Source organism: Saccostrea cucullata, unplaced genomic scaffold (assembly GCF_032062105.1).
Source record: "Saccostrea cucullata isolate Sc308-1 unplaced genomic scaffold, CSIRO_AGI_Scuc_v1 ctg6297, whole genome shotgun sequence".
NCBI lineage: Eukaryota > Metazoa > Mollusca > Bivalvia > Ostreida > Ostreidae > Saccostrea > Saccostrea cuccullata.
The window spans coordinates 13,843-33,841 of NW_026929046.1; the positions used below are offsets into that span (position 1 = coordinate 13,843).

The following is a 19,999-nucleotide window of genomic DNA, read 5'->3' on the forward strand; positions in this document are numbered from 1 at the left end:
TTGATATCATATATAACATTACAATAATTAACCTGTCTCTTTTCTGAAACGATTCTTTAAATTTTAAAATGTGTGCTTTTGCTAAACCAGATTAAAAAATTTTATGTTTCGTACCGGATATTTACAGATGCCTTAAGCATCATGCAGTGCAGATTTATGCAACGCTATGGCACGCCAAATTCACCAAAAATTGCTAATCATAGTTTCACAATCAATAAACTAGGTTTATTTGTTGTAAACTATAGTTTACGGACTGTAAACTATAGTTAACAACGTTAATCTATATTTTACATCTGTAAACCAAAGTTAACGCGATAATCTATGTTTCACAACCGTAAACTATACTTAACACATTAAACTATCATTTGCGATCGCAAGACATAGGTTATCTGATAAATACAGTTTCACGATTTGTAAACTATGGTTTACAAGGTTTACAAGTCTTACACGGTAGTTAACGATCGAAAACTATAGTTTACAGACGTGAATCTATGTTTATCAACAAAATCTATTGTTAACGTTTTATTACAGACAGATAAACTTAGATTAGCATTCGTAAACTATAATTAACAACCGTTAAATATAGTTTTACAGATGAAAACTATACTTAAAGAATCGTTAACTATAGTTTACAGTCGATAAACCTACTTTATCAATTGTAAAACTAGGTTTAGCTCATTTTTATGAATTTGGCGTGCCATACAACGCAGGTCAACATTAGTAATCCCGTAATAATTTTGGTGGCTTGGAGCATTCGTTTTCACTCTGGTTGAATTACTGGTTAGAAAAAATGTTTTTTTTCTCTTGTTATTGTACATGTTTTAGCAAGTAATTGGTCAATCTGGAAATGAGTTCTACATAGCGCTACGAAAAAGAACTGTGAACGATCTCCCGCCTACCTCCAAGTCAATTTTCAAAAGTAAACAAATTTGAATAATTTTTTTTTACATTTTTACTGATATTTACTTGAGTTTTCATAAAACGTTACTTATTTTGGATAACAAAGAGAGATAACTCTATAATTCTGGTAAAACTTGTGTTTTTCACTATAAAAATCCATGGAAAACGAAAAATATTTTAAAATTTAAAACATCTTTCCCCGTGAAACAATTACAGGTAATATGGACTGTCATTTTACAATTTTATGTCAAAACTTTTTGTTTGTGTTTATAGACAAAAAACGACAAAGATGCTGCTTTTTCACTAATTAATTTCAAAGCGATTTAAAACTAAATAATGCCATTGATATTGAATTTAATGGTTACAAAATGTAGGCTGGAATCAAGCGTTAGACTTCGTAGTTCTTTTAGGTATACATGTATGCTCGCTGCTCCGCCTTGACGTCGAAATCCATTTTTGTCGTCGTTATCAGATTTCTGTGCCGTGCCTAATATTTTTAATGATCTGTGTATGTATGATTAAAATTCTAGCAAACTTGTACAACAAGAAGTCAAAATTAAATTGAAAAATTATACACAAAAATTGAAATATTTCGCTATTATTATGGGTACACTAGGAGTTTCAACGTTGGAATTACATATTTTCCATATATGATTTCGTGACCTCACCAGGTACACCTACCATTGAAACATTTATATACCATTGAAGAGAAGAAATTAATATTTGTAAATTATTTATTGCTTTAATTAATTCTTAATGTTTGTGCAAATTTTTGTCGAAAGACGTTTATTAGAAAGAGCGAGATGTGTTTGCGAAACACTGATGCCCCCTTTTGGCAACATAGCAAAGATTAAACTTTTTTTTAATGCAAAGAACGAGTGCGCTTTTGATTGGCATTCGGCAGGAATCTGGGCGAACTTGAAAAATGAAATTTTTTCGACATGTCTCATGAAATTTTCACATTTTTTATGAATTGGGTTCCTGTAAAATGGGAAATAAAAATATTTTCTTGAAAGTGAGTTTTGATTTGCTAAAAAATAACTTGAAACTTGGCTAGATCAGACATTTGGTACAAAATGGTACATTTTTAAACACATTTTTTCTTTCTCTGGGTCTTCTCTCCATGATTTTGAAAAGTTATTTGTGTGCACTTTCATTCAAAGAAACATACATTTGCAAAAAAAGGAGAGAAGACCCAGAGACCATAGAAATGAACTTTTTCCCAAAAATTTCAAATGTTTAAATGTGGTGCTTCTTTGTCCTTTTAAAATCCTAAATACTGTGTAGCAGTGATAGTTCAGTAATATGAGCTACCTGTCCAGTGGACTAGATTGTAACAGTTTTTGGTTTGAGTCTGGCTCGGGGCGTTAATTATTTTTTTAATAATCAATTCTTTCGCCAGTTTCATTTACGAACAAATGCAAGGTACCTTACCTACTGATAATTTTTCAAGATATTCTTAATTTAAGATTATAGTGCCGTCAGATGTTCATAGAAAAAAATCAGCATGCTTTACCAGGGGTTCTTGAAAGATATCAATTTATGAAAATTTTTGCATTATTAAAAAAAAAATATACGAAACTTACAAAACATAATTTTCAGATTTTTTTTCATCAAAATTTGATTTAGAAGAGGTGTACAAATCCATATATTGACATTAAAAGTATTGCGCACAGATCCTTCGTTTAGTGGAACTCTTCAACTCCATGGAAGAGCCCAATAAAATTCAGACTACGTTGCGTATGGTATTAATGTACTGAATCATTAAAGGTTTGAAATAGATAAATTAGGTTAGCTATACCGAGAGCTAAATCAATTCCAATTTTTTATTCTACTTAAACTTTGATGTACATGATGTACATGTACATTTATCACTTTTGTCATATATGAAGCATTACATTCTTTTCATACAGCCTTCGGCTTTCAGAGTATCAATTGCATATTTCTTGACTAATAACATGCGGGCTCGCTATTCAAAGAAATTAAAGCCCATGTGGCATCACCAGTATAGATCAGTATAGATACCGACCGCCATGCTTGAATCACTCATATTTTTCTTGGCGCACGTTGTGCGTGCTTTAAGGTACGAGGAGTGATCAAAAAATTCACGAACTATCTCTATATCTACAAAACCACGATTCAGATTAGAAAACAATTTGATACACACATAGCCACACACAGGTTCTATAAAGAGCACATGCTAAATAAAATTTTGCTCCTTGTTTGTTACGTCACAATGTGAAAATGACGTCACTATGTAGGTCACTTGTGACGAAAAATGACTGTCTCAAACGACTGTAAAATTTATTGTATATCTTAAAAATCCCATGGAAGTAACGTATAATAATTTGTACACAGTTTATTTAGACAATTTACTTCCTATAAATTCAATCAATGATTGGATTGGTCGTTTTAGTGAAGGAAGGCAGATGGTTAAAAATGATTCTTGTTATGTTGCCCAGTGAAAGCAAGTTTAAAAGGAGGTGTGTTTTTAATTAAGCAATTTTACTATTAAAGACGTCCAATTTACAATTTGTAAAATAGTTGAATATTTTAACAATTGTATAATTATTAAATACCTAAGATATCGTTTACTTTAGATCTAAAACATATTAGATATGATAAGAAAAAGGCACCCATTCTCTATCATCCTTGAAAAAACGTCTCTTCCGAGACAGAAGATTTGGGTTTTTATGGTCGCCATGCTTATTTTTGGAAAGGATATTCTTATCCACCCATCCTGTTGCCGAGATTTGACCATTTCTGACAAATAAACTCTTCTTGTTATAAAAATTAACTTACATGGAGAGAAATATAAAATTCAGAAAAATCTTTCAGCTTTTGTGACAGAACGCTACAGAGGGGGTCACGTGATCGCCTATATCACCTGATTCGCGCATGCGCAGAACGGTGACAGATGTGCATGAAAATATGAGAGGATTGATTTAAAATATAATCAACACTGAAACCAAATATTATTTTTGTTATGGAAGTTATTCAATTAGTTCGCGAACTTTTTGATAACCCCTCGTATGCTTAGAAATATTTTGATTAAATTGGAGTTTAGACGAAGTCTTAACGTATTGTATACTCAGTTATTTTTTAAGTGTGTTATTGTTTCGCAGACGTGGTCTGGGCTTTCACGTGGTTCACGTGAATTTCATGGTTTGTTGTGAAATTTGCATGCATGTCCTCAGAAAATTATGACGTACTCTCGTTAACGGCAGAGTCGGACGATGAATCTTTTGAGGGGGTTTAATAACGAGGATATCATTATAGAAAAGCAGAGAAAAAACTCGCTTCTAAACTAGTTCTAATTGTAACGGGGTTGGTTACAGATGTTCCCCAAACGCTCCCCAACTCCCTTTTTTGCCAATTTCCTTTATAACTTTTTAGAATATGCTTAGTATTGCAGGATTTCATAAAAGAATTTTAAAAGCTACAATGATATCAACTTTTTGTCATTTAACGCATTGCACGCAAACGCACGTGCATGCACATGCAAGGTGATCATGGCATGTTGTCTAAACCATTAACATATCTTTATATTCCAGAAATCAATAAAAAGTCATAAAAATATAAATTTTACCTATTTTCAATTGTTCATTTTACGCATTGCGCAAGCACGTCCTTGCATTCAATTTCGATAGCAGTATCATGTAGGAATCCATAATACCTATTCATTTTCTAAACTTCATCCTGTTTTGTTGAGAAACAAGAAAGATATAGGCATGTAAAATTTCAGCCCATCAGATTGCAGCACACGTGGATTTACGTGCTTTCATGATAATTCTTATATATCATACTGTAGATCTTCATAATGTGTCAATAAGTTCAAAACTTCAAAGGATTATGACATAAAACAAGAAAGATATTGAGACTTTAGTTTCAGCCAATCAGAGCAAAGCGCACGTGCATGCGCGAAAGATCTTGTAATTTTGACCATGTCATCTTGTCTATACTACTAATATATTCATGCATTGTGAGTTTCAAAAAATTCAATCAAGAAATAGAAAAGTTACGGCTTCATCCATTATATTGATAATTTCACGTTGCACGTGCGCACTCTTGCCAGCACACGTACATGTGCGTGCTTCATGAACATTATTATATATCATGCTGTAGATCTTCATAATGTGTGACTAAGTTCAAAATTTCAAAGGATTATGAGTTAAAACAAGAAAGATATTGAGACTTTAGTTTCAGCCAATCAGAGCGAAGCGCACGTGCATGCGCGTGAGATCTTCCTATTTTGACCATGTCGTCACGTGTATACTACTAATATATACTTATATTATGAGCATCAAAGCATATAATCAAAAAATAGAAAAGTTACGGCTATATCTATTATTTTGGTCATTTCACGTGTTGCAAGTGCGCGCTCTTGCAAGCACGTGCGCGAAAAATGACCTTTGTTCCGCAAATCTACATAACATGCTTACTGACCCAAAAAAGGTTTCAACTTAGTCGGACTGTAGTTTACAAGATCACTCGCGGAAAAGATTTTCCAAGGAAGAAAAAAATAATAATAACTAGAGCAAAGCTCGTTGAAAAGCAACGAGTAGGTTTTCCGTCCTGTTTGACCGGAAGTAGCTTTCATTTTTAACAAAAATGAGAAATAAAGCCCAAAAATGCTTTGAATCCTCTCAAGCTAAGTTAATCAATGTAAAAATAAGCCAATTTTGCTACTTCCGGTTTAACCGGAAGTAACGACGACGGACGGATAATTAATTTTTAAGCTCCCAGAGACATATGTTACCCAAAAACTTGTCAAGAACGGCAAAAATACGCGTTTTTCGACTACTTCCGGTTTGGCCGGAAGTGAAGACGATGGACGTATTTGTCGACTCCAATAGATTTACCTTAACATTTTGAACAACTTTGCTTCTTTGAAGTATTACAAATTCTCAATGCTTTTTGAGATATAAAGGAAAAACTTTCGGCCCCTCTAGGCCCTTAATTTAAGGGGCCAGCCCTTTTTTGAGATATGATTTTAAAGATCTTGAAATTCTACACTTCTTTTGTTCTATATATATGTTTTAACAAAATATTTCCATGTAAAAAGATATCGAAGAAAAGGTGTTAGAAATTTTGCAATTCGCCATATGACTTTTTTTGGGCCATAGCGAGCGCCGACGTGCAGCACTTGGTAAAAATGAACTTCTTAGTACAAATTTACATTCCTTGCTCTATCATCACTGAAAATCTCATGTTCCTGTGCTAAGTGCTTTTCTAAGAAGTGCTGCGGACAAAATTACCCTCTAAAAATCACCAAATATCAAAAATCTCTAAATCGGAAGTGATGTCATCAAATAAAAAAATTATATATCTGGTATTTTTAGTTCTCTACCTGACCTGAAAGTTTCATGAAAATTGATTGAGCTGTTTCAGAGAAATCGCGTGCACAAAATCGGTAGGAAAAAACAAACAATAATAAAAATAGTGGAAAAGAAACCTAAGAATACATGTAACAGTAAGGTTTTCCGCTGAAGACGGAAGACCTTAACTAGATCTTTTTGTCGTTCAACAAAAACGGAGGGCTGAAGACGGAAGACCTTAACTAGATCTTTTTGTCGTTCAACAAAAACGGAGGGCTTTTCGACCCCTTAAAAAGAAGAAACTTATATTACACATTAAAAAAAACTCAAATAAAACAATATCGCAAAAGTTCTTTAGAGATCAATAGTGAATTGAAAACATAACGATTCTCTTTGTCCACCAGTGTCTACTCAAAGAAACATAACTCTTTCATAAATATTTAAAACATACGAAAATGTACTGTTTTTCAATCCACTAAAACTCCTATAAGGGGTCAACAAGTGACCCCACTTTTTTTAAACTGCACTCTTTATGCTTAATGTAAAACCAAAATCAGTTTGGATATTGGTTGAGAATGCTAGTGGCCCTTGAGCGTTTCGTGGGAAATACCTCAATTTTTCACACTATGACAATTTCTTTCTTCATTCGCAAAATAGAACAAGCAACAAAACACTTAAATGATGAAACATTACAGCATTGCTTCATTAAAAGAAACGATTAGCATTTTGACCATAAACTTGATAATTATTACAGTCCGAATTTCCTCTGAGATATTTATACTTTTTCCCATTTATAATTGAATATTAGAAAAAAAACTGACTGATAAGAACTCTTAAATTATTTATAGCCGCAGGTTACTTTTGTTGCCCTTATTCTCATGGTATTAACAATATATGGGCTCAATGATCAAATTACTGTATACAGGGAAATTTTCGCCCCCGTTTTATTTTCGCCCCTTTCGCCCTCTCCTTGGTTGGGCGAATTTAAAACTGGGCGAATTCAAATTAAATCTCATAATTTCTAAACAGAACTATGACTGGGCGAATCTAAAACGGGGCAAAATTGTTCACAAGTTCAAAAGGGCGAAAATAACACGGGGCGAAAATAACCCTGTATACAGTATTGAGATATTTTGTCTGGAATGGTTTCTGTTCATATTTTTTAATTCCTTTACTTTAAAGCATTTAGTTATTTAAAATTATTTATGAGCTTAAAGAGAGATAATATTTGCAAAATGATGTTTAAAAATATATGAAACCTTTACGTTGTGATTAGCATTGCAAGAAATAAAAGATTTTGACAAAAATGAAAAATTAAAAATTTCGTCCGAATTTCCTATGCATTACCATACAGTGACTTTTGTTCCCGTATTTTGTCTTCAAATAATCGAATATTATTTTTTAGAATTGATATTGAGTTTAAACTTAGTTATTTTATCCATTTAGAGCAATTTTTGATTTAACATATACTTTATAAAATTTCCCTTCTGTTTTCTGAAACCTGAGTAAACGTCATCCTTAAGAAGGGATAATTTATTTTGCTTTTACCTCAGCATACATTTGATTGATCGATTGATTTATTCAATCAATCAAATACCGTAGTATATGTATTGTGTAGGAGTAAAGAACATTCCTCTCCTTATATTTGAAAGTACAAAAAAATATTGAGACACAGATATCTGTAGGCTTTCGCCAACCCTCAGCAACCCCGGATTAATGCATATCACATCTCATTTCATAAGGGTTTATAATATATTAAGAGACCCAAGGCCACATCGCTCACCTGAGCAACTGGCTAGATAAAAGCAAAAAACCACTTCAGTATTGAAAGCTTTCAAGGTACTTGGACACAGATTTGAAGTTATCACTTTCTCTATAATATTACGACTTATATATTTTAATAGCATTTCACACAAAAATTAATTAAAAATCTTATTTCATATAAAAGATATTAAAATTTCAAATTTTTTGGCGGGTTTGATTGACACATCCTTGCACTTTCACAAATTAATTTTATTCTTAATCCTTAGGAAAAGTGGCAATCTCGTTGTGTATAAATGAAAAATATTAATACTATAATCCAGAAAATTCAGAGTAGACATGTTAAAAAGCAAAACAAACACACAATATATTGTCAGTCTGTGCAGTTGTGGTAAGCAGACTGTGACGATTGAACGCACAGGGTAAATTCTAAATATAAACAATAACAGAACTCGAGCCCTGTTTACAAAAACTGTGTACATAACACGAGTGTGCTCGATTTGCTAAACTCTGTACGCAACCCTTAGTTAGGAATGACGATACTTGTGAGGGAGTTTTGCTTTCTAACATTTGTACTCGGAATAAAACTATTTTTCTGGATAGAAGTTTTAATATTTCTCATTAATACACCACAAGATTGCCACTTTTCCTAAGATTAAGAATAAGGTTAAAATTTGTGAAAGTGCAAGGATGTGTCAATCAAACCCGCCCAAAAATTTCAAGTTTTAATAACTTTCAAATGATATAAGATTTTTAATTAATTTTTGTGTGAAATGCTCTTAAAATATATAAGTCGTAATATTATAGAAAAAATATTGACTTCAAATCTGTGTCCAAGTACCTTTAAATATAAAAGTGGGTTCATGGGAGAGTGAGGTGTTTGAACAAATTTTTATGTTCTTATTCGTGCCACTCAAACGAACATAAATAATTCATAAAATAAACACAAACACGTATATTAGGATGTGAAGCGCTCTGATAGTGCAGTTTACTTATTTCACAAAAATCTACAAATACAATTCTTCTTTAACATTGTCTTCCTTTCTACAAAATAAAACAAGATTTTTAAACATAAAATCTTTTTAAAACATATAAAGCAAGGGTGGGGGGGGGGGGGGGGTGCGGATTCAGTTATCTGCAATGAAAAGAGCCTTCGAATGGCTTTAAAATATTCTGTGCTAACGGCGGTCAGTTAAAACCCGTGCATGAATATTTAAATGTCACCTGACAAGGTGACCAGCATTACAGCCAATAGATTACAGATATAAATGAACACGAACACGTGTTATTAGCAACATTGATAAATACATTTATGTTCTTGTTCGTGCCACTCAAACGAACATAAATAATTTATAAAATAAACACAAACACGTATATTAGGATGTGAAGCGCTCTGATAGTGCAGTTTACTTATTTCGAAAGACAAAGAAGAGTCGAAAGAGAATGACTTGTAATTATGTGAATTTCATATACCTAAGTTTTTGGTTACAGATAATTTATCCTGAATGTTTTCTTTCACATAGCCATCTTTAGCTTTTTCTGACCTCCACCGCCCATGCTTTTTAAACAGCCTGTCATTTATACCAGCCGCTGCAGCGGAAGTTGCCCCGCCTGACCGTAGGCTATGAAAACCAAATTTACTCTTATCTAACCCTATTTTTTCAAAAGCATCTAAGACGATTTCTCGTGCTCTAGTATAAGACAAAGGGCGATTATCTCTTCTAAGTTTATATGCACTTGTATTTTTACAAAATGACAAAGATCTTAATAAATATTCTGATGAATCAACTTCAGCACCCAACAATCTTATATATTCTTGTAACATATGTACAGGACAAGTGTCACCATGAGTTCTAGCAATACACACCTCCTGCCCTTCTTTGTAAACATCCGTTTTACTTTTCACAATATTAATTTTCATACACACATCATCAAATGATATATCATTAAGTCTAATATTTGCGAGCTCCGAGAATCTGAGGAACCCTGCAAAACCTAACAAACACAAACATAAAGTATGCATATTATATAAATTGTTTGATTTGTATCTCTGAACCAATAACTTCAAATGATCTGGTGTAATTGGTTCCTTTTTCAGAAATGGCTTGGAAGTCTCTCTTATTGCACCCTCCTTTGTTAATTTCACTAAAACGGATTCACATGGATCTTTCAGCGCTGCTAGCTGATGTGCCCAACTAATAGAGTGTGTAGCTAATTGAATTTTACTTGATGATTTGTAATCCTTAGCGATAGAAATTATATATAGAGCCACGTGTTCATCCGCTGCGGGTAAATAGCAGGCAGAAAAGCGCCACACCATCTGCAGAAAGCATTGAATGCGTACCTATATTGACTTGATGTGTTCGATGCTCTGGATTTTAGGCAGTAGGATGGTAAAAAATCCCTAAGTTGTTGTAATCGCTGATCCTCAATCCTTGTACTATCAGACCACCGTCCCATTTTAAATATATCTGAAAATTGTATAAAAAGGAATACAAAGATTAAATTGACGTTATTAATACAAATTTGTCTTATGGTGTATCAGGACCCTCAATCAACTGAAATACACCGACTTAAAAGATGTTTCAGGACCATAAATCATCTGCAATACATCTGACCAATATAAACATCTGGTGTACCAGGGCCCCATCTCATCTGCAATACACCTCAAAACGTATCTATATTTACATTCTGAACTCAACATGTTCAACATGAATATATAAACAGACTTTATATAGCGTTCTATATTAGGATCTTGCATCCAACTTCACTACCATTATCCCAGAAGTAATTTTTTTTTATCCAAACAAACATGCTTTGTTATCACCCTGAATAAGTATGTCTGTACAATCATGAATAGGGGGCACTAACCAATTGTTTTCGTGTTCCCAGTTTTCGGTAAAACAGTCAATAGCTTCTGAGCCAGGATTCCAAAATTTTGAATTATACCGTCCGAACTTACAATTGTTATAATTTGCAAATCTCTCAACAGTAAAAGTTCCGAACAAGTTGTTAACAAATTCAAAAAATGTAGCAGTAACGCCCCAGTCATCGTGATCTATGATATTGCTAAGAAAATCAGCTTTATCATTTTGTAATCTTGGAATCCATTGTATGTCAATTGAAATTTTTTGTTCTATACACATCTTGAAAATATTGTAAGCAAGAGATTGTAAATGATGTTTCATACTAAAAGACTGAACAATTTTTACACAACTCTGATTATCAGTGAACCATTTCACTTCTTTATTCACTAAACTATCTTTAAATGAAGCCAAAGCTAGTTCGATCGCTCGAAGCTCTCTCCAAGTAGAGCTCATACCCTTCTCAAACTCTTTCCACATTAAGTGAAAAATTTTTGAATCAACTTCGATAGTGTACGCTCCTCTAGCTAGACTACTCGCATCAGAGTAAATGATGACACTTTTCTTTGTCGGTGTGTGTAAATACCTTGTTTTTTCTGAGTAAATACATTGTAACCAAAAATTACATTCATTTAGAACCTCGTTTTTGTGTGTTAATACAATAACATCGTCCCATGACTTTCTACATGCTATCTCTATAGAACAAAATCTTGTCATTATACTACATATGTTACCCATCACTGGCATTGACATAATCTTTCCAACCACTCTTGCCAACTCTCTGGCCGTCACTTTAGGAAAACTCTTCACTAGTTTCCTCAAAGAAGCCACTGTATCGTCCAAACGTCTTGTAGGCACTGAAATAGAAAATGACTGTGAATCCCATGAAATTCCTAACCATTCTAAGTTCTAAGTTGGGTAAAATACAGATTTTTCAAAATTTATAAGTAGCCCAAAGTCAGACAAACTCTTTTGAATGAATTCAGAAACTGAAAAATATTCCTGTTTAGATGGGGCAAACACAAAACCGTCATCTAGGTAGAGAACTATCTGAATACCCTTCTTTCTCCAGAATTTAACAATAGGTCTAAGACTTTTTGTAAAAATAAATGGAGCAGATGACAAGCCGAATGGGAGCACAGTATAACAATAATATTTTTCGTTCCATGAGAACCCGAGATATGTCTGGAAACTTTCAGAAATATCAATATTATGATAGCCAGATTTTAGATCGAATTTTAGACAATAGAATCTTTCTCAAAATAATCCAGGGCTGTTTTCCAATCTTCAAACTTTATTTTCTCATATTTCACATAATAATTCAGTCTACTCAAATCTAGTATCAACCTCTTTTTTGACCTGTTTTCCGCGACGCTAAGAGGGCTTACAATATATGGTCTGTGTGTAACTTCTACAACACAACCTGTCTTGACTAACTGGGATATTCCTGATGTGACAAATTCAGCGTTAATTTCTGCAGATTTGTTATTTCTAAAATTCATAGATGGCGGAAAGGAGAGGAAAGGAATTTCATAATCAGAATGTATTACTTTCAAAATGTAAGGAAAACCCCCGATTTCTTCCCATTTATAGTAATGCCTCTTTAGACTATGTTTAATACTATGTTTCGTATGACTCTTTTCATGAACACAAGTCAAACAACCTGTATACTTATCATTGACTTTGAGTGGTCTTTCCCTTTGGGCAGTTGGATTTCCAGTGCCCTGTTCCGAAACAACCGAAGCAAACGTCGTAGGGCATAGGCTGTCTCCTTGACTGCTTGTTTCTGCCTTGGCCGTAGAGAAATGGCTGTTGTTGCTGCTGTTGAAAGGCAGGAAAGGGCTGAAAAGTATTAGTAACCCCAGGAAGAGACAGCTGAGCTGGAGATCCCGCAGCTGCCGCTGGTGGAGTTTTCTGTGTCCCGTAAGGCTGAAATCTCTTGTTCTGCTTCTGATGTCTGAGGGCCCTGTTTTCGGCACTGCGTATCTTCTTTTCATCATTGGAGTTGTCTGCAATTTCATTACACTGGTATTCGTTGACAGTTTTCCAGCCCGCGGGAGATGAGTCAGCTATGTGTATGTGCTTTTGACGCGTTTTTTACTTAAGTCAGAAATGATTTTCAATGATTCAGAATCTTTTAAATCAAAGGCTTTCGACTCTAGCTTCTCTAAACCCTCTAATAATTCGGCATTAAATTCAAACTGAATTCGGTTGCCTTCAGACTTTATCTTGTGTAGAGAATTCTCCTTGAGTTTCTTCGAGATAGACTCGGACTGTTCCGCTTTTAACTGTCCCGAGAAAGTTTTGAATTGAGACTGTATTACTCCCGTGAAGAGTTTAACAATGTCCGAGATTTCCAATGAAGAGGTCCCTCCAGTGCTGTCTTTCGGTAATTTATCTGTGTCCAAAGTCAGTTCATAGCCCGAATCGCCCATATTACGTGGAAATAGATAGTGAAAAAAGACGTGTTATCTGCACTGAAAAGAGCCTTCGAATGGCTTTAAAATATTCTGTGCTAACAGCGGTCAAGAAAAACCCGTGCAATGAATATTTAAATGTCACCTGACAAGGTGACCAGCATTACAGCCAATAGATTACAGATATAAATAAACACGAACACGTGTTATTAGCAACATTGATAAATACATAAATCTATACTTCCTATGGATGCTTTTTAATTAAAATACATAATAGCTTTGCTGTTAATCAGAGGAAAATTTTGATTGATATAACCTTTATATTCCTTTGTATAACTATGATCCACTTTATTGACTCCTTTATTCTCCTGGTTGGTTATGAATTGAACCAATTAAATCAACATTACCTTTTTGATGCTTTAATATCATGGCTTTGCTGTTCTTGTGAAGAATTTTAACAATTTTCCCTATATATTCCTACATAAAACCTTGATCACCTATTGTGGCCCCCTTCTACCCCATGGGTCATGATTTGAACAAACTTGAATCTACACTACCAAAGGATGCTTCCATATAAATATGAACGATCAGCTTTGCTGTTATCAAGAAGAATTTTAAAGATTTTTTTCTATGGAATACCTCTGAAAAATTTGATCACCCATTATGACCCCATCCTTGTCCCAGGGGTTATGATTTTAACAAATTTTAATCTACACTACAAGGGAATGCCTCAATATAACTATGACCAATCATGGCTTTGATTTTCCTATGTATTCCTTTGATCCCCCATTGATACCCCACCAAACCCCCTGGGATCTTGCTTTGAATAAACTTGAATATACAGTACCTGAGGATAATTTTATATAACTATGACCAATCATGGCTTTACTGTTTTTGAGAAGATTTTTAAAGATTTTTCCTATGTAGTCCTATGTTAAACTTTGATCCCCCATTGTGGTCCCACCATACCCCCGGGGTCATGATTTGAAAAACTTGAATCCACACTACCTGAAAGTGCTTCCACACAAGTTTGATTTTTTCTGGTCCAGTGGTTCATGAGAAAAAGACTTTTAAAGATTTTCCCTATGTATTCCTATATTAACTTTGATTGCACATCGTGACCCACCCAACCCCCTGGGGTCTTGATTTGAACAAATTTGAATCTACACTACCTGAAATATTTTCATATAACTATGACCATTCATGGCTCTGCTGTTCTTGAGAAGATGTTTAAACATATCCCTATGTATTCCTATGTTAAACTTTGATCCCCCATTGTGGCCCCACCCTATCCCCGGGGGTCATGATTTAAATGATTGAATCTCTACTACCTGTAGATGTTCCCACACGAGTTTCATTTTTCCTGATCCAGTTGTTCTTGAGAAGATTTTTAAAAGATTAATTTTTCACTAATTCATAACCATCTCCCCTTTGGAGACGGCGTGGCCCTTCATTTGAAATAACTTGAATCCCCTTTACCCAAGAATACTTTAAATTGTGGCAAGTTTGGATGAAATTGGCTCAGTGGTTCTTGAGAAGAAGAAGAAAATGTGAAAACTTGACAACGACGACGACAACTACGACAACGACGTCAGACAACGGACAAATTTTGATCAGAAAAGCTCACATAAGCCTTCCGCTCAGGTGAGCTAAAAAAGTAGGGGGGTCAACGAGTGTGGAGTCGTAGAATTACCGCTCTGAAAGAATTGTCTTTTACCTGTCGTAGAATATTAACCTGAGGTAGAAAAATGCCCCCCCCCTTTAGTTAACATTCTACGGGGCCACTTTTTGTCGGTACACCGAATTTGTTGCCATGATGGTCTCCGACACAATATAATGATTGTGTTAAAAATATAATATTTACATTTGCTGTGTTTTTCAAGTAAGCTAACTGTGAAATTGATTTGTATACCATTTTCATTTTTAAGCGATGCCTACGTGACAAGTCTGTGTGATTTACGCACCACAAACTCTAACTTTAAAAACATTCCTTAAATGTACTCAATTACTAAACCTTCATTTCCATATTTTCATTCCCATCCTTTTTCAGGTATTGTAAAGTGATGAATTGTTTTAAAATATCGGGTTCGAAGCTAAAAATTATTCTATAAATTAAGTTTCATAGCTTGATTCTTTATATATATAAAAGCAAAAAAAATTATGAAGTACATGTACATGTAGATATTTCATTTGGATCTTAAACTTCCTTAATATTCTTAGTTAGCTTTAAGCAATAATTTTACGTGTCATTATAATATGTTATGATCTATTGTTTGCGTATGCGTTTTTGAAAAATACAATTTATAATTTTCAATTAGGTTATAAGAAAAACGACAATGGCAAAGTTCCACGCTAGACCTGGTAGTAGAAGGAGTGCCGATATTGCACAACAACGTCCTACATTGAGGCGTCTATACACCTCATCCAGTTGCTCTAATCTCTACTGTGCACCAGAAAGGGAATTTGGAAAACGAATGGATGAATTAATGCAAAAGATTCGTAACGACGTATTATTTCATGGTCCAAATCACCTCTTACGTATGGAAATCTGCATAGATAAAGTCTATGAATTCTATTTAGAGATTTTAGAGAACATAAATAGGTTAGAAAACAGATATAGCTCATCATCAAGTTCTTCATATGAAGAATTTATACAACCTGCATATGATGATGAAATAAAGGGTCATATATCTAGCAGAAACACTAATCGAAATGAAAGTCGGCTTTCACAAGTTGGTCGGCGAGTCGAAAGTAGGATTTCACGACATCTTACCAATGATCATATATATGAAACATTGATGCCTGGTGTTCCCGAAAGAACTCATAATTCTGGCAGTTGGCAGTATAACCAGGAACAAAGTGAATTAAATGATAGTCCGGAATTGCTAAAATTTGCAAATATTCTAGGTATTAAAGATTTATGCGCAACAGAAGATTCAATTTATATCTCTGATGGTTCAAATTGCGTTACTTGTTATTCACTACAGTATGGGCGGCCGGAGCAGATGATCCTTACTAAGAATGCTGATTTCATAAGCATGTCATCGGAAGCTTTATATGTGACTAACGGTCGACTGAAAGAGGTAATAAAGTTTAAAAATGACGTAATAACTGTTATATATCGCTCACACGAATGGACGCCAAATGGCTTGGCAATGTGGGGTGATAACAAAATTTATATTTGTATGTTCAATCAGAAAGCAATGATGGGAAGGGTCGTCTTGTTTAAAAACTACAAAGGCAACAAGTTGGTTGTTGAAAAAGAAATTGAGTATAAACACAACAACACTCGAATGTTTCGGTATCCGAAATTCATAGCTATAAACAGCAAAGGTGAACCTTGTGTTTCGGATATATATGAGAAATGTGTGATAGTTGTCAATAAGTATCGTGGAATTCGCTTTAAATATGATGGAGCATGTCCTGATAAAAGACAACAATTTGAACCAGAGGGTCTTTCTTGCGATGGTATTGACAATATATACGTAACAGACAATAACAATGACTGTGTAGATATTGTCAATCCGGGTGGTTACAGGTTGAAATCAATATATGACATACCTTCTCCGGTCTGTGTTACTTTCAGTGATAACATTTTGTATGTCACAATGAAAGACAAACAATTTAAAAGATTTGTCCGTGTTATCCGGATATAACCTGATCATCAGGATATAATCATTTTGTACGTAAAATACAACTGCTTGATATGACAAAAGACATCGAAAATCGTATGAAATTTTTATGCTACCGATGTTTTAGAAGACAAGTAAATGTTAACAGATTCAATATTATTACGCTACTTTCCTTTTCAAGTTTAAGCCTTTTTGTTGTTGCTCTAGCTCAATTTCATTTTTCTGTATAAATATCATACAATGCATTTAAAGGCAGAGATTTTAAGCACCGCCTTCAAAAATACCTGGTCTGGGTAGCCCTGTCAATCAAGTGCACATGAAGGTCCATCATTGGATGCAGGAAGTTGATTGACATTTACTTTCTGCCCCTGTGTATACCCTATACCCTGTACACCTTGTTTGGGACTCATGGGGACCTTCAAATTTGCTCATGATCCTTTGATGTTTACCGAACAAGGTATAGAGAAACTATTACTAAGAATTTTTTTATCTTGATAATACTTATATAAGAATTAAATAATAATACCTTTAGTATTTGAAAGGATTATAATATAATATTAATTTTTTTTAATTAACCTTTGGTTAAGACTTTATTTTCAAATGAAACTTTGATATTAATTTTGATTTGCTAAATGGTAAATCTGAAGTGGAAATGTTATTGAAAAAGTTCAGAGCAGCACTCTGTAAAGTAATTAAATTCAAAATAATGTTTCTTATCATGGGTCACTTATATTTTCCTTTTTTATTCAGATAAGAATTTACAAGCAATTTCTTTTGCATGTTTCGTGATGACAAAGCTTTATTAAGTTTAGGATAAACCTAGATATTTTTTAGTGAAATGTAGTTCAAACAGCTCTCTTTCCATTTAATTAATAGATGGGATCCTGATAATGAATGAATTAATTCACTCTATTTTTTTGTTACAGGAGTTGTTGCTTTTTTTAATTAACACATACACTAACATTTAAAACAATCTTTGTTTTAATATTTGTATTTATAGCATGATATCTTGATTCTTTTTAAATGGGTAGGGTTTTTTCAAACAGTCAAAATTAAATCAATAAATAATTTAAAAACCCTTTATTACTAATTTTCAAAATCCCCAACACAGGTAAAGTTTGGCATCTGGGTATTTCACTGTGTATTAAATCACTTCCTGTGTATAGGGATTAGTAGACAGCTGACCACAGGTAGACTTCTAGCCCCCAAGTCATTCACACCTGTACAGAATAAGCCCCTCCCTCACCTGGAATTTACCACCCGGTAAAAAGTCTCTGCCTTTAAGAAATAAACAACAATGTTAAAAAGTTCTCTGGGAAAAGAACTTTTAGTTGTTCACGTGATCAAATCCTGTGAAGTTCGAAGGTAGATTTGATCACGTACGAACTAAAAGTTCCTTTCCCAGTGAACTTTTTAACATTGTTGTTTAATACTTATATTTACATTTGAAACGAATACATTTCGAGTTAAATTGTTTTTATTTTGTTTATGTTGTTATTATTTTTATTACACGAACGGCCCAACGTATTGCTTTGTAGTGACGCGCAATGACCTAGAAGTATCACATCGCTAGATGTGATCCGGTCGCGCTATGACCTCTGACCCCCAAATGAAATTCATGCAAAATTGAACGTTATTTCTCTTCAATAGGTTCACCTAAGAAAGATATTTGCAAATGTAAATATTCAATATTAAGTTTTTTTACATAGTAAAGGCAGCGTTTATACTAAAATAATATACTTAGTAACATTTTCATATTTGACTTCGTTTCTCGTTTTCCATATAACCCACTTATAAATGCATATCAAAGTGTTAACAAATATTCTTGAGATAAGTGTTTCTATTGAGTAGCCTTAAATTATTGTTTCTGAGTCCAATTCCATATTTTCATTCATATAACACATTTACAAGTGTTGGTTTAACTATCCTACAATGAAAATGTCATAGTTTGTTATTTTGTGTAAAGATATTTTTGTAACTATTTAGGATTTGACTCTACAATTTAATTGATATTTATGAATTTGAAAATGAATAAATAATACTCATGTATGTTAGAACAAACATTTGACAGGTCTCCATATGTTAATTATCTGTAATTAATAGCACTCAGTTACAGATCAAGTAATTACCTGAGTGGTCATCATGAGTAAATCTATGTCTCATTTATATTTATTCAATTAACCCCATCATTATAAGTATACTGTTAGGAATTTATTCTACAGTCAGAACACTACGAACACTGCTTATGTCTATAACACTGGCTATTGAAGAGACTGTCCACCAGTCTGCCAGTAGACTAAGTAGTGGGGCGTCTAAATTTATTTCCTAGTTTTGAACATCCTCATGTTACTAGCTTGGGTCTTTGATAATTTATAATTGGCTCTCTCATAGACTTTTTTACCAGTTTACCAGTTTATTAATATATCTTTGGTTGTTATTTAACGACTTAGAGATCAATACATATTATTATAACATATATACATATATGCGTGAGCATAACATATAACATATATACAAAGTGTGCTTATAATAAAGTATTTCCATATAATAATTGTTTACATTGATGTTAACCTGGAGGTTTGACTCTCTCGTTTACTATTTTAATAAAAGAACAAAGTTTACTCAATAGTCCAACATTTTTGGAAGAAAACGATTCATTAAATTTGATAAATTTGGTCTTGTAAAATAATCTTTCATCTTTTAATTTTTCACAACATAAAATATAGTGGAATTCATCACCAAGATCATTTTTACATAAAAGACATATTCAATTAATTCTTTCAATACCTTCCCATCTTCCTGTTTCAATGGGTAATTTATGGTTTGCTGTTCTAAATCTAGCTAAAATTTGTTTCTTATAATTATTTAACCTGCTATCTACATAAAATTGACATCGAAAGTGTATATTTTTAAATAGATTATATGTCACACCTTTTGAAGAATCATTACAGATTGAGTTCCAGTTTTCTTGAAACTGATCTAGTAATTTTTGTTTCAAACTTTTAATAAGCCAAGTTCTATTAAATAATTGATTCTGATTCCAAATATTACTATAACCACAATTGTCTAAAATTGATTTCAAATTCATTAACCATTTAGATTCATGT

At 33.4% G+C, this 19,999-nt stretch overlaps 2 protein-coding genes across 2 annotated transcripts; one reads left to right on the forward strand and one right to left on the reverse strand.

The window, feature by feature from the left end:
• Positions 1 to 12,517: 12,517 nt before the first annotated feature.
• Positions 12,518 to 13,278, reverse strand: LOC134279669 (uncharacterized). The gene is made up of 2 exons (XM_062762095.1): positions 13,017 to 13,278; positions 12,518 to 12,912 (listed from the first exon to the last, which is right to left on the reverse strand). The coding sequence occupies exons 1-2, from the start codon at positions 13,276 to 13,278 to the stop codon at positions 12,518 to 12,520; spliced, it is 657 nt and encodes a 218-aa protein (XP_062618079.1).
• Positions 13,279 to 15,596: 2,318 nt separating this feature from the next.
• LOC134279670 (uncharacterized) lies at positions 15,597 to 16,916 on the forward strand. Its single transcript, XM_062762096.1, has one exon. It carries the CDS (start codon positions 15,597 to 15,599, stop codon positions 16,914 to 16,916), a length of 1,320 nt encoding a protein of 439 aa, XP_062618080.1.
• The last annotated feature ends 3,083 nt before the right edge of the window (positions 16,917 to 19,999 follow it).